Source organism: Amblyomma mixtum, chromosome 3 (assembly GCF_055824585.1).
Source record: "Amblyomma mixtum isolate Tamu chromosome 3, ASM5582458v1, whole genome shotgun sequence".
Classification (NCBI taxonomy): domain Eukaryota; kingdom Metazoa; phylum Arthropoda; class Arachnida; order Ixodida; family Ixodidae; genus Amblyomma; species Amblyomma mixtum.
Window position 1 is genome coordinate 37,052,122 of NC_143014.1, and position 27,708 is coordinate 37,079,829.

The window sequence follows — 27,708 nt, forward strand, 5'->3', positions numbered from 1 at the left end:
CGACCCTTGGAAGCAGAAAACTCCACTCTCGCGCTTTCCCACTCGCTCAACGCGGAGCATGCGCAAAAAACCAGTGAGTGTAACGTTGGTGGGAGGAGGCAACGGTATGAGGCATGGGTATGAGTATGGACACCATAGGCAACCTGCAATAGCCAGGCGGCGCCGCTGTCGCGCTGCTTACAGCGCCGCCACCATATGTTTTTTTGGTACTGGGTAGGCGGTCGTTCTTTTCGGCGTGCATGCCCAGTACGAATTTGAAAATGTCGGTTGTTTTATATTGCGGATTCAAGCCTCTTGATGCCATCGGTGTGTATTTTCGGCGACCGGCGCTCTAAAAAGGATGTCGCCTTTACGAGAGCAACCATGTGCACTCAGTGAAGGAAACAGATGGCGCTGAAATTTCGGCGAAGTGTCAGCCTCAGCGGGGCAAACACGTGTACGACGTTCAACTTGTGCATGTACAGTGCATGTGTAAGCAACCGTCTCGTCGCTTTGCATTGGTAACTGATATGGAAAATAGATTTTGAAAAACATAAAGGGACAAAGTTTAGATGCACGGGACCCGTGAATATGTGAATTTTTCCCGTAGCGTGTAATTGAAAGCACAGTAAACAGTGGTGGGTGTACAGAAAGAATTGCATCTATCGAGCCCAGACTGAACGTCCAAGCAACCACACAGTGAGCCTCTTTATGACTCCCGCGGTATCCAGGTGTTTACAGCTGAATTCGGGTTGTTAATAATGTTAGGGCAGTTTCATGCATGACCTTGCTTGTCGGGAGATAACCGGGATGCGTTTCAATGGTACTCTTTTCACCACGGACAAAGTGCTTTAAACATATTTTTGTGTTGTCATTTGGGCTGCAGTTGAAGAAGTCTTCACCACTCAAATATAATGCAGCCAAATTTGTATGACACACAGCACTGCAAAATCAATTCACCCCTTAGGCAAAGCATGTAAATCTGCGCGAGACGGGCAAACACATAAGCGAACGACATACGGGAGTGGGACCTGAATTAATCACCTGCGACTCACCCCGCGAGGCATGCTGCCTTTAATTCATGGTACCTCGACACGTACGCGCTAACGTTGAGCGCACGTACTTGAGTACCAGTATAGGACAAAACCACGACCAAGAGCCCTGCTTTCGAACGCGACGAATCCTGATTTGAAGACCGTTGTTCTGACAGAACCAGAAAAACGGCTTCTTAACGCGAGAGCGCGACCGCAATTCGACGATACCAAGCAAGAGAACTACTAGCGGAGAATTTAATGAACGCTCAATATTATAGCTTCATTCAGCCGCTCCACATTTATACTTTTTTTCTCCTCTTAGCTTCGCGTGAATTATAACACCAATGCAACTTCCTTGACACGACGCACTGCGACGATCCACTTCAGTCGCCGGGTTGACCCGTACGGCCTTGCAGGGAAACGAAACAGCTTCACGTCTCCGTTCCCTTCTCGTCTATGACAGTCCTTCACGCAACAGTATCTCCGGTTGGTTTTTTTTCCGAGTGCGACCGACATCCATGGCGTAATATGGCCGAGGTAAAGCTTCCAGAAAATCCTCAAAGCTGCACTACCTCGCTGTTTGCGCCTTCCTCGGGAAGCGGAGCCGGTCGGGCCGCGCCGAGCTGCCTACTCAGTGTTTGTCTCTTCGGCCGCGAGACGGCGCCACATGTACCTGCAAACTACACTGCAGGTTGCCTATAGTATGAGGCCTGGTATAAAGAAGGCAATGAGGCCAAGTGCCCAGAACTAAAGTCCATGGAGGAAGGAAAGAATTCTCTCCCCCCTTTCTACCGCTCTCCCCGAAACACGCCGAGAAGACTGACAACCGGTGGCTTGTTGAATGCTCTATTTCTTGGTCGTTCAGTTTCGCTTTTGTGCACTTTGTGGTGTAGTTATGTAGCTACGCAGGCAGTTCATCTGAGATCTGAAGCATCCGAACGCGCTTGACTCGAAATGAGCTGAGCAGTGTCTTGTGCTTGCAGTGTCTTGTGCCTGCAGCGCCTTTAGTCCGTTTGCCCCATCGCTTGGAGCCATTTACTCGGCAAGTAACACCTGGACATTGAAAGGTGAAAGAAGGGAACAAAGGTTTTTAGTGAATTTAAAACTCAGCAGCCTGCTGTGACCACTCTGCGCATTTCTCGTAGGAGCGCCAAGTGCTTCGACAAGCATCACTTACGTTAACTTACGCTGACGTTAACTCGCATTGACGATTGAAAAATTGTAAAATTGGTTTTTGAGGAAAGAAAATGGCGCATTCACTGTCTCACATCTCGATGGACACCTGAACGATCGCATTTGCTTGATTTCGAAGTCTAGCGGCGGCCGTGCATTGCATGCAGAAGTGACTTCTGCGTCATCAATTAATTTACGGAAATACCCGCGTGTTGCACTTGTCAGCATGAACACGGCAGTTAATCTAGTGGTAGTTTTCTCTTCCTGGTTCATGTTTTTTTGCATGTTTTTTTACATGCAAAATGTCGTAATTTCCGGAGCCCTTCACTACGGCGTCTCCGACAGCCTGAGTCGCTTTTGGGACGTTAAACCCCATAAACCAAGCCAAACCAAGCAGACGACACCAATGACGTTTTTATTTTTCATAGTGCCAAAACGGAAAGCTTATGAAGTGTACTATTTTAAACGCGACTAGAAGATATAGGAGCAGCTGTCAGGGGACCTATGAGGATGAACAATTTCGATTTCCCGACAATGTGGATGTTGACATGCTTCATCCGTAAACGGCTTGTAAGAACTTCGGGAAATTAGTGACGATTTTTCATCCGCGAAGGTGGGCTTTACATGACGGAATTAGAGTGGCAAGCCATAGGAAAAGCGGTGGCCGCACTGGCGTCAACTAGAAGAGCGACGGCTGAAAGTTAGAATGTTCAGAAGTTCAAAGAGGGCGATTTTTACTGTAAAGCATGTGCCAGAAATTTTGCAAAAAGGTGCCAAAAAAGAACGCCTCGATCGCGATCAACTTGGCTGCTGCTGTGAAAGGTCGGAGAAGCTCTTTATGGGAAACGACCTATTCTTATTTGGTTGCGATTTCTGATTAGGGGATGCGGATGTAAAGTAGAGAAAGACATTCTGCAAATATAAGAATTAACCCATTACGCTATCGCGTCACACCTTAAAGGCGGAATTTATAAGCTTCCGCTCAAATTTTTTGGAGACTGTAGAGGATGGAGGGTGGTGGATGAAGGTTCGCAGTTGAGAAATGCATTTTTAACTGTGGGTCACTACGAAAACTTATTTACATGCTGAAAAGTCTGTAGAGCATAGGATCAGGAATTAAAAGTTCATAGCGACAAGCGACTGGATGAGCCTTTTGGCCAGAGCCTGCAGAGTGTCCCTCTACCGACGTTGTCATTTAATTCCCTCAGGTCAGCCCATCTCTCAGACTGCGGCCAGTCATACACAGGACACATCCCTCCTATGTTGGGAGCCATTCAAAACAGCACAGCACTGCTGCAGAAGAAAGGAAGCACGTGCTTGCAGAGCACTGTTTTAGCGAGCGAAGACGCTCGCTGCCTGAGTCAGACCGTGGGAGCGGGTGAGGCGGTAGCAATTCCGCTGCTAACTGCTGTAGTGTAGCAACGGTGGTACAGGCGGCTTTCTCTCCTCAAAAACACATGTGGCTCGTGCGACGCCGCGGGCGTCAATTGAAACCAACGCCGAGCTGTCCATATTGAGCCCCCGTCCCGTCGTTCCTCCGAACGGCCACCCTTTCTCCCGCCACTGTCCCGTGGAGTCCATCGCCGGGAAGTCATCCTCACCCAGAGAAGCGTAAGAAGATCCCGCAGGCTCTTTCACAGGCTTCGGTGGTCAGACGGCACGTTGCCAGCAGTAGTCATAACAACCAGCAACTTTTTAACGCTTAAAGGGTCAGTCTACTCACCGAGATGAGTATATAGATAATGGCATATTCTGGTAGTTGGCACCCTATAACATCAATAACGAGGGATCTGCGCCCGGTTTAGGCGGGAATTTATATTTTATTTCGGCGTTAAAAGTCGCGTAAAAATGCATGGTGGCGACCCCAAACGTTCATTTTGTTCAAGAAAGTGGTAGTCTTTTTTTGTAGAAGCATAAATGAATATACTACGCACGATTTGTATGCCCCAATGTCAGAGAAATGCACGTTTTGTTCTAGTAAACTGTAGAAGGCGTACCGCTCGCTTTTTCTGTAAGTCACACGAAATTTATAGTTACACGTAAGCAAAACGCAGGCACATTCCCACTTTTAGTTCAGCGTATGCTAGCAGAGACGCAAAAATAAACTCAGCCTATAGTGGCGCCATCTGGTCGTCAGGACGGGAACCATTGCTGTAAACAAACCGTCTCTCCACTTAAGCCTAGGAGCGGCAGAATCGTCACTCTAATTATTTAAATAGAGCAAATTTATCTCTTATATGTTTTCTTATAGGCGAGATGAGACGAAGCGAAAGACAGGCGCCCCATTTATGGCCAGTGAACGCACTGAAAAAGGCAGCAACACCGATAATTCAGTCCGAAGCGAGAGGTCCGTCTTCGACGGGCGCCGCCATGTTTGTCGCCCCGCGGCGGAAATCCAGATGGTTGCCAGATGAGACTACCATCTCATACAGATGTGTTCCCACATCAATAAATTCTATTTTAAAATGTTCTACCGCACTTCTTGGCACCACACCTGGCTAAACGGTAATTTGAGTAAAGAGCTATCGGTTGCCGCAAAGAAAATATGATCGATAAAATTCAGTAGACTCACATGTGGTGTAAAAAAGGTTTTTCCGCTGGACACGCTTTAATGCACTGGGGTCAAGAAAGACTAGGTAAGGCTGCCAGCACATGGGTAGATGAAGTAATGACCGAGCAGCCCTGCTCAGAAGTACAACCGCACCCCGCTAAAATCCCCACCGGCAAGGACTTCGCTGTTCCCCAGTCAACGAAGATTACCCGGAGCATTGCTGGCTTTCATTCGCTTTCCGCCATTTCGTTAAACAATTCGTCGTCACATGTAGCCCCTCCACTGAGAGGACTCAAGAAAGATGTTCCTTTTACTTGGGGCCCTGTCCAAGCAGTAGTATTTCGTTGCTCATCACGTTGCTGCTTTTGCCACCAATTTTAGCCCATTTCGATGCATCAACCATTCTAACTTCGTAATTCCTGAGCCGTGTACGCTTCGCTGCCTTGCCTTTTGGAAAGCATGCTGTTACTCTTGCGCTCTGTAAGTGGTATAGTGTTCTGCTGCAACTTTAATCAAGGTAGAGTTTTTTTGTTGTCCAGTCTGCCGTGTACGCCCTGCGTCTTCGGTCAGCGGCTAATCAGGCGTGAACCCTGAAACCGGTCAGCTGTTTGCATCTTCTTCACGTGGGGTGGAGTAGTTTGTCGCTCCGTCCCATATGTATCGAATGTGCTGCGGTGAGTAAGTCGGCCCGATTAATTATGGTAATGTCTATTCTACCGGCAACCGAGAGGATTTCCTGGCTGAAATTCCTCCTCTCATCTCTCCTCTGATACTGCTGAGGCCTCCGTGAGAATTTTTCCGTGCTTTTCTCGGCCCAGGTTCTCCCGACACAACAGTTCATTTTAACCGCTGCCGAAAGTACCAGGGTCACCCAACTCTCACCAGTGATCGATCGGCTACAGTATAGAGTAGCCCCTGTGTTATTTATTGCGGCCATTCGTGGCTACTGAGAACTTCGGAGTGCTAAGCAAGACCCACGCTCTTTGGCACAGCTGAAAGCGGCCTAGTAAGACAGTAACATCGGCGCAGATCTACAGCAAGGAAAACTAACTCGAATGTCACAAGTGCTGATTGTAAGCGCAAACGTGAGGCAGAGCCGATGAAGTGAGGGTGAAGGCGAGAGAGAGGGCCAGGGAATTTTTCGAATTGAGGGTGAGGGAGGGCCAATCATTTAAAAATGATGGTGAAGGGGGAAAGCAAAAACGAAGGCATTTGCCCTTCTCTGATCGTGTCTAACAACTGTGCTTTTTGCTGGCTTTCTTTGCTAAAAGTACGCCACGAGCCGACTTGGCCTTCTGGCTTTGTACAGTGCAAAAGTATTCGTTCACCGTCTCGTACAAGTCCGGGCGTCTGCACCACGAAGTGGACTACTTTTCTCTTCACCCTGTGGTGCCACCTGATTAGAGTGAGAACGATGTTTTTTCCTGTCTTTTCTGCGCTTCAGAATTCCTCAACATTGCCCACGAACATCGCTAATCACGATCGCTGACTAAAGGTCTCGGCTCAGTGAACCAGAATTCCTCTCTGCCAGTATTTATTTTTCGCGAGAGCACTCCGTATCGCCGCATTTTCCACTCCGACGGGCCTGAGTTGCTGCTAGTGCTTAACGAGAAGTTTCTCGTTAAGCATGCCCCCCCCCCCGCTCTCGGAAGTACAGTAAATTACCTTGGACCTCTGCCGAAAAAATTTCTGGCTACGTGTCCGGCGGCCTGTATGCATCGATACTATCTGCTAGCGCCTCAGCCACACGCACAGTATACACGAGATGTCATTGCATGCAAGCGGGGCTCGCGCGCCAACTCACCCGCGCCCGCCTCTACTCGTTACGAACCAATGAGAAGCCAGTTTACGACATCGGAAAGCCCACGTCTCTCCGGGGTAGTTCGTCCTCCTGTGATGTCCATCTCGTCGGGTCAGACTCGCTAAAAGAAGCTGTTCTCCCCATACATTGGCCATTCCCGCGTGCTCCGTCAGGTGACCGATGTGACCTAAGAAATACCCGCCTAGCGACTGACGTTGCTCATGCTGTTCGGTTCAAGCCGTACCACGCAGTTGACCCGCTTTTAGCCTAGCACCGGCGGGTCGTGTAACGATGATAAGTGCAGACAAAGAGGAATACAAAGAGCGGCTCTCGTGCTGGGCGCCGCTTCCCACTAGCTGGTCGGCTGCGCCTGTGTTTTGTAAGTACGCCACGCTATTATTTTCACTGAATAGGTTTTTCATGTGATGCTTCGGTGAGATATGTTATAGTACAGAGAGGGTTCAGCGATGGCGTAGAGGTAGAGCATCCGCCTCGCGTGCAAGAGGACCGGGGTTCGAATCCCGGTGCCACGCAATTCTCCAACGGATTAAAAAAAAAAAAACTCCGCGTGTCGATGGAATTGCATACCCAGGCTTGGAGTGCGGCCTGATTTCGGTGACCAGAACCGACAACGCACTTCCTCACCAGAACAGGATTTGGCCACCTTGGTGTAGTACTTGGCCACAACCTTCTATGAACAAACCAATTAACCCTCGGCCCTTAGTCCCCAGCGGCTGCGGAGCAACTGACCAAGGCGGCGGTCAGATCTGTGACGCAGCGGAGGGTGCTAAGAATCTCTGGCTCCGGACAGGCCGCCATTGGAAACTGAACCTGGCAACGTTTAACGCAAGAACCTTATCAAGTGAGGCTAGCTTAGCAGTGCTATTGGAGGAATTAGCCGGTATTAAATGGGATGTCATAGGGCTTAGTGAGGTTAGGAGGACAGATGAGGCGTATACAGTACTAAAGGGCGGGCATGTACTGTGCTATCGTGGATTAGCAGATAGGCGAGAACTAGGTGTGGGATTCCTCATTAATCAGGATATAGCTGGCAACATCGAGGAGTTTTACAGTATTAACGAGAGAGTGGCAGCTATCGTAATCAGGCTTAATAAGAGGTACAAGCTGAAGGTGGTGCAGGCCTATGCGCCTACATCAAGCCATGATGACCAGGTAGTTGAAAGCTTCTATGAGGATGTGGAATCGGCAATGACCAAAGTAAAATCACAGTACACTGTACTGATGGGCGACTTTAATGCAAAGGTAGGTAAAAAGCAGGCTGGAGACAAGGCGGTAGGTGACTATGGCATAGGTTGTAGGAACAGTAGGGGAGAGTTATTAGTAGAGTTCGCAGATAGAAATAATTTACGGATTATGAATACCTTCTTCCGCAAACGAGCAAACAGGAAGTGGACGTGGAAGAGCCCCAATGGTGAGACTAAAAATAAAATAGACTTCATACTGTGTGCACACCCTGGCATCGTAGAGGATGTGAAGGTCCTCGGTAAGGTCCGTTGTAGCGACCACAGAATGGTAAGATCTCGTGTTAGCTTTGATTTCAAGAGGGAACGGAGGAAACTGGTGAAGCGAAAGGCTATTAACGAGTTAGCATTAAGAGGGAAGGTAGAGAAATTCAGAATGTCGCTGCAGAACAGATTTTCCGCTTTAACTGAAGAAGACGACCGTAGTGTTGAAACAATGAATGATAATCTTACAGCTATCGTTACAGAGTGCGCCGCAGAAGTAGGTGGTAGGATGGTTCGACAGGATACCAGCAAGCTATCTCGGGAGACTATAGATCTGATTAAGAAACGCCAAAGCATGAGGACGTCTAACTCAACAGACAGGATAGAACTAGCAGAACTATCGAAGTTAATAAATAAGCGCAAGGTAGCCGACATAAGAAAGTTTAACATGGAGAAAATCGAGCATGCTCTAAGGAACGGAGGTAGCCTAAAATCAGTGAGGAGAAAACTGGGCATAGGTAAAAACCAGATGTATGCGCTAAAAGGCAAACAGGGCAATGTCATCAGGAATATGGATAAGATAGTTGAATTAGCCGAAGAGTTCTACACAAATCTATACAGTAGCGAATGTAATCAAGTTACTGAGGGAGGCAGTCGAGCACAGCAATGGGACATCCTGCCAGTAACGAAAGAGGAAGTAAAGAAAGCCTTAGGAGCAATGCAAAGAGGGAAAGCAGCTGGTGAGGATCAGGTAACAGCAGATTTGTTGAAGGACGGAGGAGAGATTGTGCTACAAAAACTAGCCACCCTGTATACGCAATGCCTTGTGACCTCGACAGTACCAGAAGCTTGGAAGAACGCTAACATTATCTTAATTCATAAGAAAGGAGACGTCAAGGACTTGAAGAATTACAGACCAATCAGCTTATTGTCCGTTGCCTACAAGGTATTTACTAAGGTAATCGCTAATAGAAGCAGGACAACCTTGGACTTTAGTCAACCAAATGATCAGGCAGGCTTTCGTAAAGGATACTCGACAATAGACCACATTCACACTATCAATCAGGTGATAGCGAAATGCGCAGAATATAACCAACCCCTATTTATAGCTTTCATTGATTACGAGAAAGCATTTGACTCAGTGGAAACCTCAGCTGTCATGCAGGCATTGCGGAATCAGGGTGTAGAAGAGTGTTATGTGAAAATATTGGAAGATATTTATAACGATTGCACAGCTAATATAGTTCTCCATAAAGTCAGCAATAAAATTCCAATACGGAAAGGTGTCAGGCAGGGAGACACAATCTCGCCAATGCTCTTCACTGCCTGCTTACAGGAGGTATTTCGGGGACTGTAATGGGAACAGTTGGGGATAAGAGTTAATGGAGAATACCTGAGTAATTTGCGATTCGCTGATGACATTGCCTTGCTAAGCCACTCAGGACAAGAACTGCAAAGCATGGTCAATCAGTTAGACAGACAGAGCAGAACGGTGGGGCTAAGAATTGACATGCAGAAAACCAAAGTAATGTTCAACAGCCTAGCAAGGGAACAGCAGTTCGCAATTGGTAGCGAGGTGCTCATGGGCGTCCGGAAGGGGGGGCAAGGGGGTGCGGTTGCCCCCCTTGGAATTACGGATATTATTTATGCACTAGTAGAAAACAACTACACATCTGCCGCCTCGCCCAGTGGCCATCGGGTGCACCCCCCTGGAAAAAGTTCTGCGGACGCCCTTGGAGGTGCTGGAAGTAGTAAGAGAATATGTCTACTTAGGGCAGGTAGTGACCGCAGATCCGGATCATGAGAGGGAAATAACTAGAAGAATAAGAATGGGGTGGAGCGCATATGGCAGGTTCTCTCAGATCATGAATGGTAGCTTACCAATATCCCTGAAGAGAAAAGTATACAACAGCTGTATCCTACCGGTACTCACCTATGGGGCAGAAACGTGGAGGCTAACAAAGAGGGTTCAGCTTAAGTTAAGAACAACGCAGCGAGCTATGGAAAGGAAAATGATAGGTGTAACGTTAAGAGATTGGAAGAGGGCGGAGTGGGTGAGGGAACAAACGCGGGTTAATGACATCTTAGTTGAAATCAAGAGGAAGAAATGGGCTTGGGCAGGGCATGTAATGCGAAGGCAAGATAACCGCTGGTCCTTAAGGGTAACGGAGTGGATTCCAAGAGAAAGCAAACGTAGCAGAGGACGGCCGAAAGTTAGGTGGGCGGACGAGATTAAGAAGTTTGCGGGGATACAGTGGCGGCAACTGACAAAGGACAGGGTTAATTGGAGAGACATGGGAGAGGCCTTTGCCCTGCAGTGGGTGTAGTCAGGCTGATGATGATGATGTTATAGTACAGAGAGGCTTACGCAGCCAAGCAGGGCATCAGCATTAGGTGTGTGTGTGTGTGCGTGTGTGTGTGTGTGTGTGTGTGTGTGTGTGTGTGTGTGTGTGTGTGTGTGTGTGTGTGTGTGTGTGTGTGTGTGTGTGTGTGTGTGTGTGTGTGTGTGTGTGTGTGTGTGTGTGTGTGTGTGTGTGTGTGTTGGGGGGGGGGGTGCACTGCAAGGCTATCGCACCGGGTGCCGTTCACACTAGCTAGTGGCGCCACTGTCCGTAGTGCAGCCTGCTTTTGAAAAGATATATTTATTGGGTACACGTCATCTCCCAGGAACATTCGATGGCGGTTTCGACAGTTCGAGAGCACGCAGTGTCTCTGCAAAGGAAAAAGTCCGAGACGATTGCGAGTTTCCGAGGGAAACAGGGAGAATCCAGGAGGCATTTCAGCAGGGCGCACGGAAGCTTCCATACCTCGAGCTAGCCGTGAGATTTCGATGCTATAATCTACTATCTGTCGTGTTCTGAGAAGACATATGCACATCAACCATATATCGACTCAGTGAATCGTGATATACTGAAATGCGTTTGAGAAGAATTTTCATATCGATCTGATGTAGCACGGTAGTGGCCACATTCGCTGGCCTCATTGAGCACTTATAGCATAGGAAATAAACCTTGAGTATCAGTAGGCTACGTGTCACTTGGTTGGAATTGTGTGATACTTTTAGTAAACAAAATACACCTTCGTGAAATTGGGTCATTTTTTTTTTATAACTGTATAATCATCGAGCTCCAGTCGGAGGCTGTTGGCAACAGCACGCTCGACAAAACGCCATGAGCAGGCTGGTACGTACAAGCTAGGTCAATGGCTGGTGGGCCAAGCGTGCGTGCGACTGACGTGATACGCGAATAACACGCACAATAAATTCTCCTTTTACTTGAAATAACAAATTAGGAACATCACGCATCTCATAAAGTTGGATACTGCCGAGGTGTCATCACTGGTGCTTCTGGTCGTGGGTGGCAGACTTTTCATAATGGTCGGGTGTTTTTTCTTTTTGCTTTCCAGGCTGCTTCATTGGTTGTCAAGTGCTGCAAGGTTCGTAAACACTTGCGAAGTCACCATGGGACACTGTTCCTCGTGATATTCCCTCAGATTTCGAAGAACGTACGCGGGTTTTTTCTTTGCGAAAAACGATGTCTCTGTAAAGAAGGCAGAAAAGAAACAACAATTTGTGAACGTTGCAATGCAATATTTTGTGTGTGTGTGTGTGTGTGTGTGTGTGTGTGTGTGTGTGTGTGTGTGTGTGTGTGTGTGTGTGTGTGTGTGTGTGTGTGTGTGTGTGTGTGTGTGTGTGTGTGTGTGTGTGTGTGTGTGTGTGTGTGTGTGTGTGTGTGTGTGTGTGTGTGTGTGTGTGTGTGTGTGTGTGTGTGTGTGTGTGTGTGTGTGTGTGTGTGTGTGTGTGTGTGTGTGTGTGTGTGTGTGTGTGTGTGTGTGTGTGTGTGTGTGTGTGTGTGTGTGTGTGTGTGTGTGTGTGTGTGTGTGTGTGTGTGTGTGTGTGTGTGTGTGTGTGTGTGTGTGTGTGTGTGTGTGTGTGTGTGTGTGTGTGTGTGTGTGTGTGTGTGTGTGTGTGTGTGTGTGTGTGTGTGTGTGTGTGTGTGTGTGTGTGTGTGTGTGTGTGTGTGTGTGTGTGTGTGTGTGTGTGTGTGTGTGTGTGTGTGTGTGTGTGTGTGTGTGTGTGTGTGTGTGTGTGTGTGTGTGTGTGTGTGTGTGTGTGTGTGTGTGTGTGTGTGTGTGTGTGTGTGTGTGTGTGTGTGTGTGTGTGTGTGTGTGTGTGTGTGTGTGTGTGTGTGTGTGTGTGTGTGTGTGTGTGTGTGTGTGTGTGTGTGTGTGTGTGTGTGTGTGTGTGTGTGTGTGTGTGTGTGTGTGTGTGTGTGTGTGTGTGTGTGTGTGTGTGTGTGTGTGTGTGTGTGTGTGTGTGTGTGTGTGTGTGTGTGTGTGTGTGTGTGTGTGTGTGTGTGTGTGTGTGTGTGTGTGTGTGTGTGTGTGTGTGTGTGTGTGTGTGTGTAGGGGAGGCTAGTTTCTTCACACTGAAAAAGCCTAGTGAAGCAGCTCGGATGGACGGGAGAGGGTGCGCCCCAAGTACCATCCATATGTTAACCTGTGCAGCACTGCACTTTTCAGTAATGAATTGTCACATGCACCGAAGTACGTGCAATAGCCAGTCAGCAAGCGCCTAGTACCTTTCAAGACGAATCCAGAATCCTTAATCGTCAGCTTCTTGTTCTTCCAAGAGAGGTACAGCAGCAAGAATGTGCCGGCGTAAAACTCGTTCACAACGTCCGTGATGTCATTCCTTTCATTGCAGTGTCTGCATCGCAGTTAGGTGCAAGTTAGTTCTGCTGATTTCCTTCACGTGCGCGAGCGGTGTCAAGCGTACGCTGCTCTGGGTTCGCGTGCAAATGCATTGCCTTGCAAGGTTTATTGACCTGTGAGCAAGACTGCTCCCCAGTCTCTCCATCCTAACGAAGAACAAAGTGGACAGTACGCATGCACAAGCAATAGTGATTCCTACTTAAAGCGGCTGTAAACTTTTTTTGATATCTTCATTTCTTCACTGCGGTGGAATAATCAGGCCGTTAGCAGTTATTTTCCTGTTTATACAGCGCAAAAGGTGCTTCATTTTTTAGCCGAGGAACTCGCAGTTGAAGGAGCGAATTCGCATTTTGCGTCGGAGCGATAGCACTCGCGACCTCCATGCCAATGTCGCATTTAAAGGATTGGGTAGCATCCCCCTTCCTTCCCTAAAGAAGAAATTTTTCGGGGAAAGCCGCACTTACCCCTTATTTTCAACTCCTCCCACCCTCTCGACTTGCATTCCTATTTTCGACAACGAAGTTCAAGAAATGCATTGCACAAATATATGAGCCCCCTCCTTGTCGTGTAAGCGATAATTTTTTGGGGGTAAAACCACACTTAGTGCCCTCTTTTTGCTAGGAAGTTAAAAAAATGCACTGCCAGCGCGCATGCAGTACGAACCTATTCAGTACCTCCTCCCTCAGGGCCTCTATGGACACTCTAGTGATGTTGAGGCTCATCACAGCAAAAGGGAAGTTCTGAAAGGACATATGAGAGCACAATTTGATTTTTTTTTTTTGTAGACGCAACAACAAGTGCGCGACTCTGCTGCGTGCACAAAGTCAGCTATACTATTCTCAAATAGGCAGTGCAAGTCGCACTTCTCTACAGGGTTCTTATCGATGGAAGACTAGATAAAACTGCTAGTTGGTTGCTTCAGTTGTCGCTGTTCTTTTCAACTGGACATTTCGTTAGTTTAATAAACAAAAGGGGAGAGTTGCGCGACCGGGCCACTGCTTACTGCGGCCGCGTGACCCAGGATGCAGGATAAATATGTAATGCTTTATTTGAAAAAATTCGTCTCGAATGTGGCTCCGCACTTCATGGGTAGTGCGCTTCCTCTCATTGATCGTCAGTTTCAGCTGTACTTCAAAATAAGGCTTCAAAATAATAAGCACAATGGCGATATTTTCTTTTAAATTTCAGGCATTATTTTTTACTGACAAACTTTCAGAAAGACCATTTTGCAGTCCCTAATGCGGCTCTCAGCGTTTGCTCTTCTTTGTTTCTGCGCCCACTTTACTCATAGACCTAATAGTAATACATTAATAGGCACATAGACACATGGGCACTACAGATTGTTACGAACTATGCGTGCTGCACTTTATTCATCAATTTGCAACGCCTGAGATCCTGTACACGGACTAACTGACAACGGCTGTGCCCCAATGGAATTGTACCGTGTAGTTCTTCCAGGTGGTGCGAAAACCGTAGAGAGGAAGCATGTAAGCCGTACTTCAGATAAATTGTTGGTTGCAAGGTATACCACCGCCACGAAGGGCGAGAGAACGCGACCAGGTCGTAGGGGTAACTCTCGAAAACTCCATTTATTGTCCGAGTGCTGAGCTGGCATCTCCCGCCTCGCACCTCGTGTTTCGCTGTTGTCAGATCGGGTGGCGCGCCGCAACAAGGCACAGTCATTTCCTTTTTAATCTTTTTAATGCCGACATGACGAGTGCCAAGGGTGTATGCGGTAAGCATGAAACACATTATGGAAGGATCAAACAAACAAAAAAAACATTGGGTTATCGCGTTGTGATTGTTCGAAGATGGCGGTTGGGCACCTCCTCGCGGAATTTCGCATGAGCTCCAGGCCTCCGAATGTGGCCGGTCCACGCAATAAAGGACGCAAATAAAGCGGAGATGACGTCTTTATACAATTTTCCGGACACTTTAAACTTCATATTCGGATAATTTGCCCATTACATTGGGGTTTCGCGATGGACTGATTTTGTAAGTCGACGGTATTCGGTGGCTGCTGAATATTCGGATATTTTCGAATATCCTTTTCTCAAATCAAATAACCGAATAACAAACATATTCGATTCGTATTCTAAATTTAAAATATTCGCACACCCCTAAACAACAAAACAACGAGGGGGGGGGGGGGGGGGTAGGCATAGCTGCTCTCACTTAGTCTCGGCAGAGGCGCGCTGTGGCTAAATTTCGAAAGGCGCATCACTGTGAACGAATCGCACCTCTTTCTCAAACTGGTTCCATTACTCATAGTCACAACCTACTATCGTGATCAAAAGTTTACGGGAGGCGTGGCCTCAAAAGAAAAAAAAAAGTTTAATGTAGCTCTGCCTCGCGACCCAGGCGTGATATTCTTACCAGCGGATACAGCTCGCAAGTCCCGCCATACCTTGACACATTTCAGGCGACTGGATTACGTGACTGCGCCGAATTTTTGTTTTGTCCACACACTGGCGTCCCGCACACTTTTGATCGCGATAGTATACACCCGTGTGTGCGCCGATCGAAGGAGAATTTTAGGGGTAATAAATATGGATTCAGGGCGATAAATTACAGGAACAGAAAGGCGAGGGAAAATCTTTATCTGTTTCCTGCAATTTAGCGCTTATGACATCTTTATTTGCGATGAAAAGGCAAAAAGTAGCGCACAGTAACAGACCTGTTCTCGATCTCGGGACAAACTGTAAATGTCGTTTACGAGTTCTATGTTGCCGAAGCCTGTAGTCAAGAAGAGAAGGTGCAGGACGCCAAGTAGTCCCACGCCCCTCAAGTCAGTGGCTGGATCGTTTCCTGCGCAGCAAGAACATAACTGCAGAATCTGGCCGTCATGAGAGGACTGGCTACCTTGAAATCCGATTCTCTCCCAGTGACTGCCGTACCGCGGGCAATCGTACACGGTGTTCGTGAGCTTCCTGTAAATGGTCTGCAGAATCTCCAAATGCAGCGTGTTGTTGTTATCAAATGGACCTGAGGGGAGAAAAGGAAAGGAGCAGGCGTCATGTCCAGTTCGCACGCCGCCTGAGTCGACGCTTTAGCAGCGCTCAGTGTGAAACTTGGGCATACACTGGGCCAAGGCGAAAGTGAAGTCTCTGGCCGGAACCAGCCCCAACTTCAAGCGCGGCGGCCCGAAAAGGTAGTGCAAGATCAGTTTGATACCGCTGCGCTGGATAACAGGCCTGATGGCAGACTGCGTGGTGCGAAGGGCGGTTTTTAGTCACTGAACCAGGCCGAGCGCTGCTCTCGAGAACAGAGTGTGAATCAACCGCGCTTACCATGTACGGACTTAGGTCCTTTTCTTTGAAGTAGCAAAGCGCCTCTTCGTATGTGATAATTCGAGAGCAATACGTTACGGTCCCTATGCCTTGAGGAGTAAACAGAGGATGACAGGTACGCGCGTGCCCTAGTGCAAAACAATCCTATGCTCTTACCGACAACATTTGTGACCTTGTCCCACTCGTCCTGAGCCGCGCGCTGTTCCTCTTGCGCTCTCAGGACATCTTCAAGAAAAAGTAATTGCTGAAAATACCAAGCGGCCTCAGCCATGCTAATATACTTACCGTCTTCTTCTATGCGCTTAAAGAATGCAGGAGTGCTGAGCTCAACTGTGTCCTGAAACAAGAGCAACGCACGATCAGCCGCAGGCCGCTGAACTCGAGCACGTTTCTTTTATCGCGTGCATGTCAGCAGTCACGTCCGAAACTCAGCTTCAATTCACACGAGCGCATTCTGCGCAGCCGATCAGCTGGCCCTTATCCTCTCAGTGGAGTCTTGATTTGAGTGCAATTAAGATCTTTCTTCTGCGCGGTTCCGCGCTTTCGCAAGCGTAGCTGTGCAAAGCTGCGCCGCTGTTTCCAACCCGAACCGCGCTGCATTCGCTGTGGAAGCCACGCACGGTCTCCCTCTCTACGTTAATGCTGCAACATTATCTAGTCAACCGGGGACGAGATATGCAGCGTCCATACCGTTTCATCGCTCTCTTCCGGTTCCAGTGGCCATGTGTCCATTTCGGCCCGCCGGAGACTGTTTGGACGTCGCCTTGGCAACGCGTTCGCCGACACGCCGGTCGTGAAGGCCATGCGTGAGCGTCAGAAAATGGTTTGCGAAGGCGCCACCTCTCGTGAGTCCAGTGTTCCAATGCTCCTTGCCAGTGAGTGGTGACGGTGCGTCGATTTTCCTCTTTTCCGAATCGCTTCACTGTTCTCCCCGATCTCCCGTCCGGCCATCGGAGGACGCCTCACGGGAGGAAGGCTGAGAAATGGTGAGGCCGCATCGATCGCGTACTGTTCATCGCCGTGCGCTGGATCCGACATTGAGGCGCGGGTGCGTACTGAATACCTGCAGCCGCTGAATGCGAGCTATAGCTGGAACGAGCGCCTCAAAATTCGTTCTTTATTCCCTACTTTTTCTCTGAGCTCCGAGAAAATCTGCAACGAGATGCGCAACACAACGGAAGACAAATTTGCCGCGAGAAACACACATGCTTCGTCTTAAACAGCGCCCAATGTGATCATGCGTCATATAGTTGCGCAAGTATCATATAGTATACAGTATGCTACTTATGTCATGCTATGGTCCTGTATTGTTGTATGTTACCGTGAGGTAAAAACGCAATAATGTTAGGTGTTTCGTGCCGTGGTATCGTGTGGAATGGTGTGGAAGCAAAGATGCTACGGGTGGTGTTTATAGGGTAGGTACGTTTCTCCGAAGCTGGCGTACCACAGTGCGTATTTCACACGAAGCTGCATTCACAGCAGGGACTAACAGAGAATGATCCGTACGCTTATTTCATTTCTTCCGCACAGTCGCATCCGGGGGTCGAACCTGGAAGGCAATGGCCGCGCTTCATCAATGTGCGTTCGTCCGCAGGGACTGCTGGCCCTGCTGAGGAAGCTCAAGTCGACACCCGACCGCGAGCTGCGGATTCTGTTGCTAGGGCTGGACAACGCCGGCAAGACAACCATCCTGAAGAAGCTGGCGTCCGAAGACATCACTCACATCACGCCGACTCAGGTGCGGAGTTCGCGTCTCCCTCACGAACTCCCTATTTAGCTCAAGCAGTCTCATTGCAGCGGTAGAGGGGCAAATGCCACACTACTAAACGACATTTTCATTAGTACATTTTAAAAGATTACATTTAGTATATAGCCGAGAGTGCAATTCACGTAGCTCTTTCGTAAGCAAGGCCAACACTCATTGGCCATTTTTTTTTTTTTTTTTGCTCCTAGTTCCAGTCGCCAAACACTCGCGAACGCCAGGCGACCCCGAAATATAGTGTAGCATGTGCGCATACGTGCTCTGTCCCGGCTCTTCGTGCTCGCATCAACCTGACTGCCAGAAAAGCGAGCCAGTCGAGCCTGGCCGAACGATGATGTAACGCGACTTTCTGCTACTGCTTCAGGGATTCAACATCAAGAGTGTTCAAGCCGAGGGCTTTAAGCTCAACGTGTGGGACATCGGCGGCCAGCGAAAGATTCGTCCCTACTGGCAAAACTACTTCGAGAACACCGATGTACTGGTCAGTAAAACTCTTCACTACTTATTAGAAATCCCCTCGCTATACAGAAGGAAGCTCAGATTGTTAAGAACAGGGTTGTAGGCGTTACCGAAAAAAAGTAACTAAATACGTTACTCGTTACACTAAAAGAAAAAGAACGCGTTACCGCCCTACGTTACCTACAAAAAAAGGTAACGCGTTATCGTTACCGTTACCGAAAAAAAGTATCGCGCGTTACTTTGCCGTTACTCCATGGCCATAATTTTAGCCACTGCGTCTTCGCTGTAAGAACTCAAGATAACAATTTTAAAAAACTCATACTTCATATAATTCCAACTTCACCAAGAAAATATAGCTGAACTCAACAAATTTACACTAAATCTGGTGTGCTTCTGCTTACGAAATTACGCGGAAATTGTGTAGCAATAAAGAAATGCTTAAATGTCATATTTCCGGAAAAAAAAAATATATTTGCGCACATAAACTTTTTTTTACTTGAACCTGCGTAATCATCGCAAAAATGCGAGTGTTTACGTCAAGGTGTTCAAGGTCAGCTTCACTCGCTTAGGAACTCAATAACCTGAAACGTAGCCGCAGTTGTAGATAGAAACAGCCGGTTTACTGCAATCCCCTTTCCTGTGCAGTACCATTGTACTCTTTCGACGGCTCTCTTGGGGCCATCTTGAAGTAAACTGGCGACGTTCCTGAGTTTGCTCAGAAGAGGGAACTGCTTCCACAAAGAATGTGAGAGTGTCGCCTGGGAACGGAGAGACTGACTTACAGATTTCTGAAAATGGTCCATTGGTAGCTCGGCATGCGTCCACTCTTTAGAGATTTGTGTGTGTGAGTGGTTTGGGGGTGAAGACAAGTGTGTGACTGCGTGTTCGTGCTTTTTTTTAGTTGAGTGCGTCGTCGAGTGCAGGTGTTTTTTGGCATGCATGCGAGCCGCAACGAGGGTCGTCGAGAGCACCGGTAGATTTTGTTTATTTGCAACATCATTTTCGGCGTTTTTCTTTTTTGAAAAAGAGGCGGAGGGGGGCAATTGAAATGAAAAGTAACTAGTAACGTGACACCTCAAGTTATCGAAAAATGTTAACGTAAGTACGTTAGCAGTTACAGTTCCGAAATGGTAACGAGTACGTTACTAAGTTACCGAAAAAAGTAATGCGTTACCGGTAACGCCGTTACTTGTAACGCGTTACCGACAACACTGAACTTAAGAAACACTGTCTTTGCATATCCTTTGCAGACACATGTCTTTGCAGCCACTGGCGAATCAGATTCGTTTCGCCTTTCTGCGGTATACTTTAATAAAACCCGGAATTCCCTTCATGGTCGTGTTACCTGAGACTTGACGGCCTGATCTTTTATGAGCTGTGCAAAAGACAGATTTTCTCCACACATCACTGCCAGTTATATCATTTATATAGTAGTCCTCTAAATTGGCGATTCACGCCTCCCGACATCTTCCGCATTTCTACTGGAATGGATTGTAAACGCAGCGCTGAGCAAAGTACAGAACATATGTGGGCGAGGTATTTATTTTGTCTCAGCTATATAAACGTACATATAATGCACAGTTTTGTGTTATGGCGTTCTTTTGATTTGCCTGCCAATGGAGAAAAAAAAAGGGGGGGGGGGGGGGGGGGAGTGTAGGAGAATTAATCGTTTGGTGAGCACACAACCTTCGAAGTGGATTTACGAGAGAATTTTGTGATAGCTTTTGGATTACATTTTCGATAAACAAGAAGTCGACGGTATTCAGCGAGTTAAAAAAAAAAAAACGATATTCACTCGTAAAATTCTATGCGTAGTCGTAGCGCTTTAATTCTAAAATATTCGCCTTATAGTACACGTCGGACCTGTTTATTAGAGCGATGTCTGAAAGCAGCGCTGAAGGCTGAACTGGCGGCCATGTAAAACGATTTTGTTCGCTACAAAAATCAACGCGGTTCGTTGAACTTGCTCTACGGAAGCGGCAGAGCACAGACAATGGCCCTCCTGTTGGTCACGGCTGGCTAGTGTGCCACGATGCCCAACATCGCCGCTCACGACGACTATCGCATCGAGGCAACCTAGCTGACGAGGTGGTGAGAAAAAGGTCGCGCCTACCAGCCTGGCGATTTCACCACTCAGATGTGGATGCTGCGACAATTTCCCTACACATCGGCGGCGCCAGGTGAAGAAGAAAAGGCTATCAGAAGTTGTGGACAAAGTTTTATCCCAAGCCTCGAATCGGAGACGGCTGGTTCGCCATTTTTAAGTTATTTAACAGCGTTTTAAAGGGCCACTGAAGGCAACTCCATCTAGTAATTGTCCTTAGTAAAAATTGCTTCTCAGGCTATGTGACCGTTTTTCTTGCAAGAAAAGATGCATTTGACGCCGATAAAATTGGATTTAAAAATCTTCCCGCCAATCGATTCAAACTCGTGACACCCTTACCGGAAAGGACGGGTTGCCACCGTTTTGAAGTGAATGGCTGAGTATAGCGTGCGTAGCCCCCGGGAACCGGGCACAAAAATCGCTGTCGGCGCACGCATCTAACTTGCGAAATAGGTCGGTGATGGGACGCCTGTATTTGGTTTTTTGTCGCTTCTAGCCGTTTTCGGTTAGAGTGGTCCCTGTGTGATTAAAGCGCGGTACTCTATCGATACAGTCCAACTTCTATTCGCCCTCAGTGTCCCTTTAAACGCCGTTCTGCAGAGATGAATAAAGAACATATACCAAGTTCTTAGTGAACTTAAAAATCTTTCAATTCTCAAAAATCGGGACTTCGGAGAGCAAAAAAAATTCTTTTTGGGAAGAAACTGTCAACCATGGTGGGCCTCAAGTAGTATAAACGTATCTTATTAACTAAAAAACACTAAAACAAAAAGCTTATTATTGGCACATTATGGCGGTTAGTGCAAATGCGGAGTTTGTAGCCACTGACAAAACTATGCAAATCAATTTTTGAAACGAAGCTTTGCAGCGCTAGGAAATACGGCACTTTTTACCGCACAAAATCGAAACTGAGCGCACGAGGTGCGCATGACACTCGGTGTACACGCAACAATAACTGCGGCAACTACGGCGTCTAATTCGAACTTCCTACTCGGTTGTGCCAAGCATGCACTTTATTTTGCTTCGTCCCTTTTAAAATTGAAGGGTACACTTAAGCTCCACCATAAAGGTACGATGTGATAGCGTTTATGGGCTCATGCTTATATAAATGCGGAACTCGTCATTCTCTACTCTACTTTCGTAGATCGCTGGGAGTCCTCGTACCACTGCTGGCGCAATGGTGCAGCCGTTTAGCGATAGAAGCGCCACTGCCCTGCGATGGCAGGGCCTGCCACCGGTAGAGCTTGTGCGACCTAGGCTGCTCTTCCCGAGCAACCTCTCGCGACCAGTCATTAATCTAACTGCCACCTGCCACGTTGGTCAGTTCGCTCACTCTACGGTGGGCAGGTTGTGATGACGTCACAATGTCACGTGACCCAGGTGGCCCACCTATGTTGCTTCTCCGGGGATTTTTCGCTCACAACGCCGGCGACTCCAACGACGACGCCGGACATTGCGCAGAACTAACGAACAAGCGGCTGGAGATGGCCATCATTGTCCTTGCGCCCTACGGTGAAGCAGAATAATGCGCATGACATGGTACGATAGTGTAACAGTCCGAAATGGGTGCCGGAGCCGTTGCAACACGTTATTAACGGACATCGCGTTTGCACCGCGCTTCCTGTGAGCCTCTCAGTTTCGGTTTTGTGCGCTAAAAAGCGCCGGATTTCCTCGCGGTGCAGAGCTTTAGATAACGGCTTTTTCTTCGTTTCAAAAACTGATATGGCATAGTCTTACAGACGGCTTCGAAATGCCAATTGGCACTAAGCGCAAATTTTTGTTAATTACAAGTTAAGTAATGAATTTTAGTTAATTAGCTGCTCGATTAGCATTACTTTAGATAAAAACTGACGTCCACCGCAGTTAGTAGTTTGTTCCTGAAAATATTTTTTTTTCTATTTAGAAATAGAGTCGATCCCGGATATATCGAATTATTGGCTATATCGAACAGTCAGAACATCCCCTTAAATATCTCATGAAAAGTATAGCACTATTGTTCGCGTACATCGAAATCGCGTTCAGCGTAACGTTCGACATATAAGACTACGCCGCGCCCCATAACTGCCGGTTCTTCTACAGAAATTCTTTAAACCCTTTTCACACGCGGAGACGGATCGACTGCGCAGACTTGTGCAGCTCCTGGTGAACATTAGGAGCATCTGAGGGTTCGCATTTTACACGCTACAACTCTGTCATGAGGTGAAGCCAACCTAACTAATCCCTTGCGGCGGACCTCGCCTGGCATGCTTCGCTGCCGAAGTCGTTGCTGAAACCAACCGTACCTTAGTTTTAATGACATTATTTGGTTTGTTTTCTCGGTGTTTAGCGTCCTAAGGCGACTCAGGCATCTTAAGATAGACAGTGGCTAGTTCCAAAACATCTTCTGGTGCAGGTTCGATGCGAAGTAGGTTAGGCGTATAAATGTCTAGCGAGCGGTGCGCGTTGCCAGCACGTCGCAGCAAGAACACGTCAAGCGTGGGCTCAATGTATTCTTGCTTCTAGGTTGCACAAAAGCATTTCCATTTTGTATATATGGCGTTATCGATATATCAAACTATCTCGCGATCCACTTCGATTTGGATATATCCGGGTTCGACTTCATTTAGGAATCTTTTAAAGTGTTCGCTCAAACACCCATATACAATGTGGCAGGCTGCTACAGGCCCGCGTTAAAATATTTGTTTTGCATGCTTTTTTATTGTTAAGTCGCTTTCCACAGACTCCATATGCCACGCTGAAACAGGAGCAGAGTCCACTGTACTTAGAAGATGAAGCAATTAGTTATTAGCAGGGTGCGTATCTAGAACAAGAAATATATTTCAGCTAACTTGTATGGCAATTTAAGAATACGACAAGCTGATGACGCAGCTTGGCGTACATCCTAAAAGAATTACGCCTTCAAGCCAGCGTAGTGTTTTGAAAGCCTGCGTGCTACGACGCGTAGCGAACACAGATACGTGTCGGTGCTGGCGAGCGAAATCATGCAGAAGGCGTATGCGTGCAAACGCAAGCCATGGCAGAAGATGAACCTCTTCAAGAACTGCTTTGCTGACCCAGAAGTTACTATTTAGACCGAGACGCTCGGCTTGTTCATGCTCTCCAAAATAATCAATATTTGTCTAAAGATTGGAGTTTTCGTGTTTTTTTTTTGCAATATTTTTTTCTACTCGGAGAGTATTGACTTTTTTAGGTTATATAAATTTGTATTCCTGTGGTCATGGGCGTCCGGAGGGGGGGGCAAGGGGGGGCGGCTGCACCCCCCTGGAAAATCACTCACTCGAACCGTGAGTGATGGCCGCACGCCAGGGGCGGTGGTGCGCTCAGCCAAAAGGGTAAGGAAGGAAAAACTTTATTTTACTCTAGTCCTTTTTCCTGCGGTTTGGGAGCATCTTCAGAGACGTTTTCTCCTTGATTTTACCCCCAGGAGTCTTCTCTGTCGAAGTCGTCCGCCTCTAATCAGTGGTCGGTTGCCCTCAGTCCAGGGCTCCGCTGGCCACTGCCGCCCGTTGAGCTCGCTGTACCAGACCTTCTTGGTCTTCACAGCGGTCGCTGGACAGCAGAGTCTCCCACTGCTCCGCACTCGGGTTTTGTATTTTGGGGACCACGTCTATCTTTTGGCAGGCCCATGTGATGTGATAGAGAGTAGGTTTTCCGTCGCACCAGGGACATTTGTGATGAAATAACAGCGCAAGGAACGGGACGAAAACACGAAGGAAGAAGACACAGACACGGGCGCTGACTAACAACTGAAATTTTATTTCGAAGCAGGACACATATATAAAGTACAAAGAGGGGGTGTCTGTGTCTTCTTCCTTCGTGTTTTCGTCCCGTTCCTTGCGCTGTTATTTCATCATGGATTACCAACTAGCCCGGCATCTTGCACTTCTGAACTTCAGGGACATTTGTCCGCGTATATGGTAGGGTGCATTTTGTTTAGTATATGTAGGTTTGGGAAAGAGCCTGTTTGTAATTGTCTCCAAGTGACAGCTTCCTCTCTGCTGAGAGATTTGTGCGGTGGGGGATACCGCAATCTTCTGCCTCTGTAGTTTTGTAGTATGGCCGAGTAATCCCTGGGTGCTGGCGCGAGTTCCGCGGGCTCATCGGATGCTCGGAAAGTAATGTATCCTCGAGCTATCCTGTCGGCCTCTTGGTTCCCTGCCACCCCCGTGTGCCCCGGTACCCACACAATTTTGTGTGGGATCTTGTCGCTTTGTTCTTCCTGGTTTTTAATTCTGTCGCTCGCTGCGAGGAGTATACGGAGCGCGTGACGACCTATCCTGCCAGTCATGTAATTTCGGCAGGCTGTTTGAGAGTCGGTGAGTATTGTTAGCGACCGCCCGGTTCTATAGCCCTCCGCCACCGCTAGAGCAACGGCTACTTCCTCGGACTCTGCAGCTGTGCAGCCTCGGAGAGACGCGCTGGTCATTTCGCGTAAAGACGAATCGACCACCGCCGCCACAGCGATTTTGGTGTCTCCTCCTCTCCAAGACGCGTCTGCATACACGGTCGTGGCTTGAGGAGCGTATGTTCTTTCGGTGAAGTCGGCCCTCGCTTCTCTTCTGCCTCGATGGAGGTTGGGATCCATGTTTTTTGGTATTGGCGCTACCTTGAGGGTCTTGCGAAGCTCGTCGGGGATCGTTGCCGTCCTCGTCATTTCTCGCATCTGCTCGCGGTATCCGAGCCTCTGCAGGAGCGCTCTTCCAGTCGTTGTCTGCAACAGCCTGAGTTTTTGCGACTCAAGCTGCGCCTCTCGTAGCTCCTCAAAGGTGTTATGTAATCCCAGGGCCATGAGTTTTTCGGTTGACGTGTTGCGCGGAAGTCGGAGCGCTGTCTTATACGCTTTGCGTAGCAGGGCATCCGCTTGTTGTATTTAGTTTATGTTGAGGCACTGGTAGGGTAGGCTGTACGTGATTCTACTAACTACAAGGCTTCTGACTAGTTTGAGTGTGTCCTCTTCACGCATGCCATGTCGCCTGTTGGTGATGCGGGTGATCATGCGTGAGACTTGTAGTGTTGTTTCTTTGAGCAGGGTAAAAGTGTGAGTACTGCGCTGGTTGGATTGAACCCACATGCCTAAAATTCTTATTGTTGTCTTTTCGGGTATGGGTGTCCCGTCAAGGTAGACGTTGAGTTTTAGGTCCTCGTTGGTTGGGACGGTCCGGTTTTGCTTGCCTCTCCAGACTCTCAGCAGTTCCGATTTCTCGGTCGAGCATGCGAGTCCTCTTTCTGCGAGGTATTGCTCTACACAAGAGGCCGCTTGCTGTAGCCTTTCTTCCTTCTCTCCGAGACAACCCGTGTTTGTCCAGACTGTTATATCGTCAGCATACATTGCATGCCTGATGCCTTCGATGTTCTCTAGTTTTCGAGCTAGGCCTATCATAGCTATGTTGAAAAGTAAGGGGGAGATAACTGACCCTTGGGGTGTTCCCTTATTTGGAGTGCGAATTTTGTCCGATCGAAGGTCTCCTATGCCGATGGTGGCAGTTCTGTCGGACAGGAAGGCTTTGACGAAGCCGTGGATTCTGCGCCCGCAATCCAGCTTGTCTAGGCCCGTAAGGATCGCTTCGTGGCTGACGTTATCGAATGCCCCTTTGATGTCCAGGGCCATTATGACATTTTCTCCCGTCCGAGGTACGTTTCGCAGGACATCTTCTTGTATTTGGAGGAGAACGTCCTGCGTCGAGAGCTTCGCTCTGAAGCCGAACATGGTATGTGGTACACAGTCGTTGTCTTCCATGTAATTTTGCAGTCTTAAAGTTACCACCCGTTCGTAAAGTTTGCCAAGGCACGACGTGAGTGATATGGGCCTGAGGTTTTCAATTTGTAGCTTTTTACCAGGTTTAGGTATCATTATTACTTCGGCGTGTTTCCAATCTTCGGGAACCGTCTCCGCCTCCCAATGTTTGTTAAGAAAGCTGACGAGCTCTTGTATGAGGTCGTCGCTCAGGTTGCGGATTAGGGCGTTGTCGATTCTGTCCAAGGGTACGTATCGAGGAGCCGAAAACGAGAAACTCGACCGCCCCATAACTGTGGAAGAGGTTTACGCGGCCATAAGAAACACTACCAGAAACACGGCAGCCAAAAGGGTAAAAGCAGCCCCGCTTCGACGCTTGGTCACATCTGCGAAATGCCGCGTCCGGGCGCGCGTCGTTCCGCCGTTTTCAAACCACGCCACCGCCAGCTCTGCTGAAGGACGACCTGTTGCAGACATGCAGCGGCACCGGCGAGCATGTGCTTCGAGCCGTCTTGAGATGGGTGTCTGTTTCTTTGATCTCTAGAGAGATAGCGACACGGAGGCAGACAGTGCACAGGGCACAGGTACGTTCGTACGCCGGCCACCGATGAATTCTTGAGGGGGGAAGGACAAATCAGCCGTGTCCACCCCCGCTTTGTCGGGCTGCTCAGGGGCAAGCGGGCGACGAGTTGGCGCCGCCGCCGCGCGCTGTCTCCTCCGATCCACGGGAGAGCTCGGTGCGGTAGAAGCGCCGCTTTCAGAACCTTCGGCAAAGGGGATTAGCTGCTTTTGTTCACGGCGACGCAGTCTCCAGAGGCGCCCCCACACCAGCGTTCCTTGCGTCTTCTCCGAAAACCAGCGCCTTTGGTCAACGCAGCCCGATGGCGCCTGCCTGGCTCGCCTGTCACCTGTGGCTGGGCCTCAAATCACAACAGCGCCCATGTACTGTGCGTGTCAGTGCATGGTAAAGAGACCCAGGTGGTCGACATTATCCGAAACTCTGTACTACTCCGTCCCTCATAGCCTGAGTCGTTTTGGGGCTCTGAACCCCATAAAAGCACAAAAACAAATTTTCCGGCCGAATTAGTTGCGGGTGTCCCTTCCCCTCGGAAGTCGCGCGGCGTTCCTTATACCCCAAAAGTGCGCATTCGTGGATATTGTGGCAAGTAAGCCCTTGCACGTGTGCGCGCCTCTATGTTTGTGCTTCGGTGTTTTTAGTGGCGGGTTGTCAACGAAGGTGAGAACAACCAAGACAGCGGACGAGAAAACGACGAGCGGCGAGCAGTGTGTGTGCGGATGCGCGAGCAAGATGGAGCGAGGTGTATGAAGCTGCGAGCGTGCATTTATCTTGTAAATAAGTTTTCGTTGTATATATAGTCATCTTTTGTTTTCAACGTACTCGTTCAACCATTTTTCCAATCAATATATATGATGACTGTGCACTGAGAGCGTGTAATGAAGCACAGAAATGAATTTATCACCCGTGTAACTACGCAATTCGCCCAGAAAAATCCGAGGCGCCTACAGTTGCTGTTCAAGGAAGACTGACTGAGTGACTGTAGTTGCGTGTTTGTGAACATATTGCGCTGTGTGCTGGTCATCAATTCGGGTGAGTCGAGAACCCGTATGCAGTAAGACTGAG

General features: G+C 48.3%; 2 protein-coding genes across 4 annotated transcripts in view; one reads left to right on the plus strand and one right to left on the minus strand.

Annotated features, from left to right (window-relative positions):
* Positions 1–415: 415 nt before the first annotated feature.
* LOC149349670 (ADP-ribosylation factor-like protein 3) overlaps positions 416–27,708 on the plus strand; it is a 33,781-nt gene continuing 6,488 nt past the window's right edge. Inside the window, exons 1-3 of one of the 2 annotated variants that reach the window (XM_089578716.1) lie at positions 416–471; positions 17,602–17,745; positions 18,134–18,250. In XM_089578716.1, coding sequence (XP_089434842.1) covers positions 457–471; positions 17,602–17,745; positions 18,134–18,250 — 276 coding nt within the window. In that variant the 5' untranslated portion in view covers positions 416–456. Of the gene's footprint in view, positions 472–16,787; positions 16,994–17,601; positions 17,746–18,133; positions 18,251–27,708 lie in introns of those variants that run through there. The other variant, XM_089578717.1, reaches the window with a different exon arrangement.
* Positions 11,197–16,739, minus strand: LOC149349671 (ELMO domain-containing protein 3-like). Of its 2 annotated transcripts, XM_089576815.1 has the most exons (10): positions 16,698–16,739; positions 16,293–16,344; positions 16,164–16,232; positions 16,008–16,096; positions 15,799–15,922; positions 15,580–15,702; positions 15,395–15,525; positions 13,381–13,457; positions 12,585–12,712; positions 11,197–11,543 (listed from the first exon to the last, which is right to left on the minus strand). In XM_089576815.1, the coding sequence occupies exons 1-10, from the start codon at positions 16,737–16,739 to the stop codon at positions 11,416–11,418; spliced, it is 963 nt and encodes a 320-aa protein (XP_089432941.1). In that variant the 3' UTR covers positions 11,197–11,415. The 2 variants fall into 2 exon arrangements, with proteins under 2 accessions (XP_089432941.1, XP_089432940.1); XM_089576814.1 differs by lacking the exons at positions 15,799–15,922; positions 16,008–16,096 and having other exon boundaries at positions 15,395–15,702.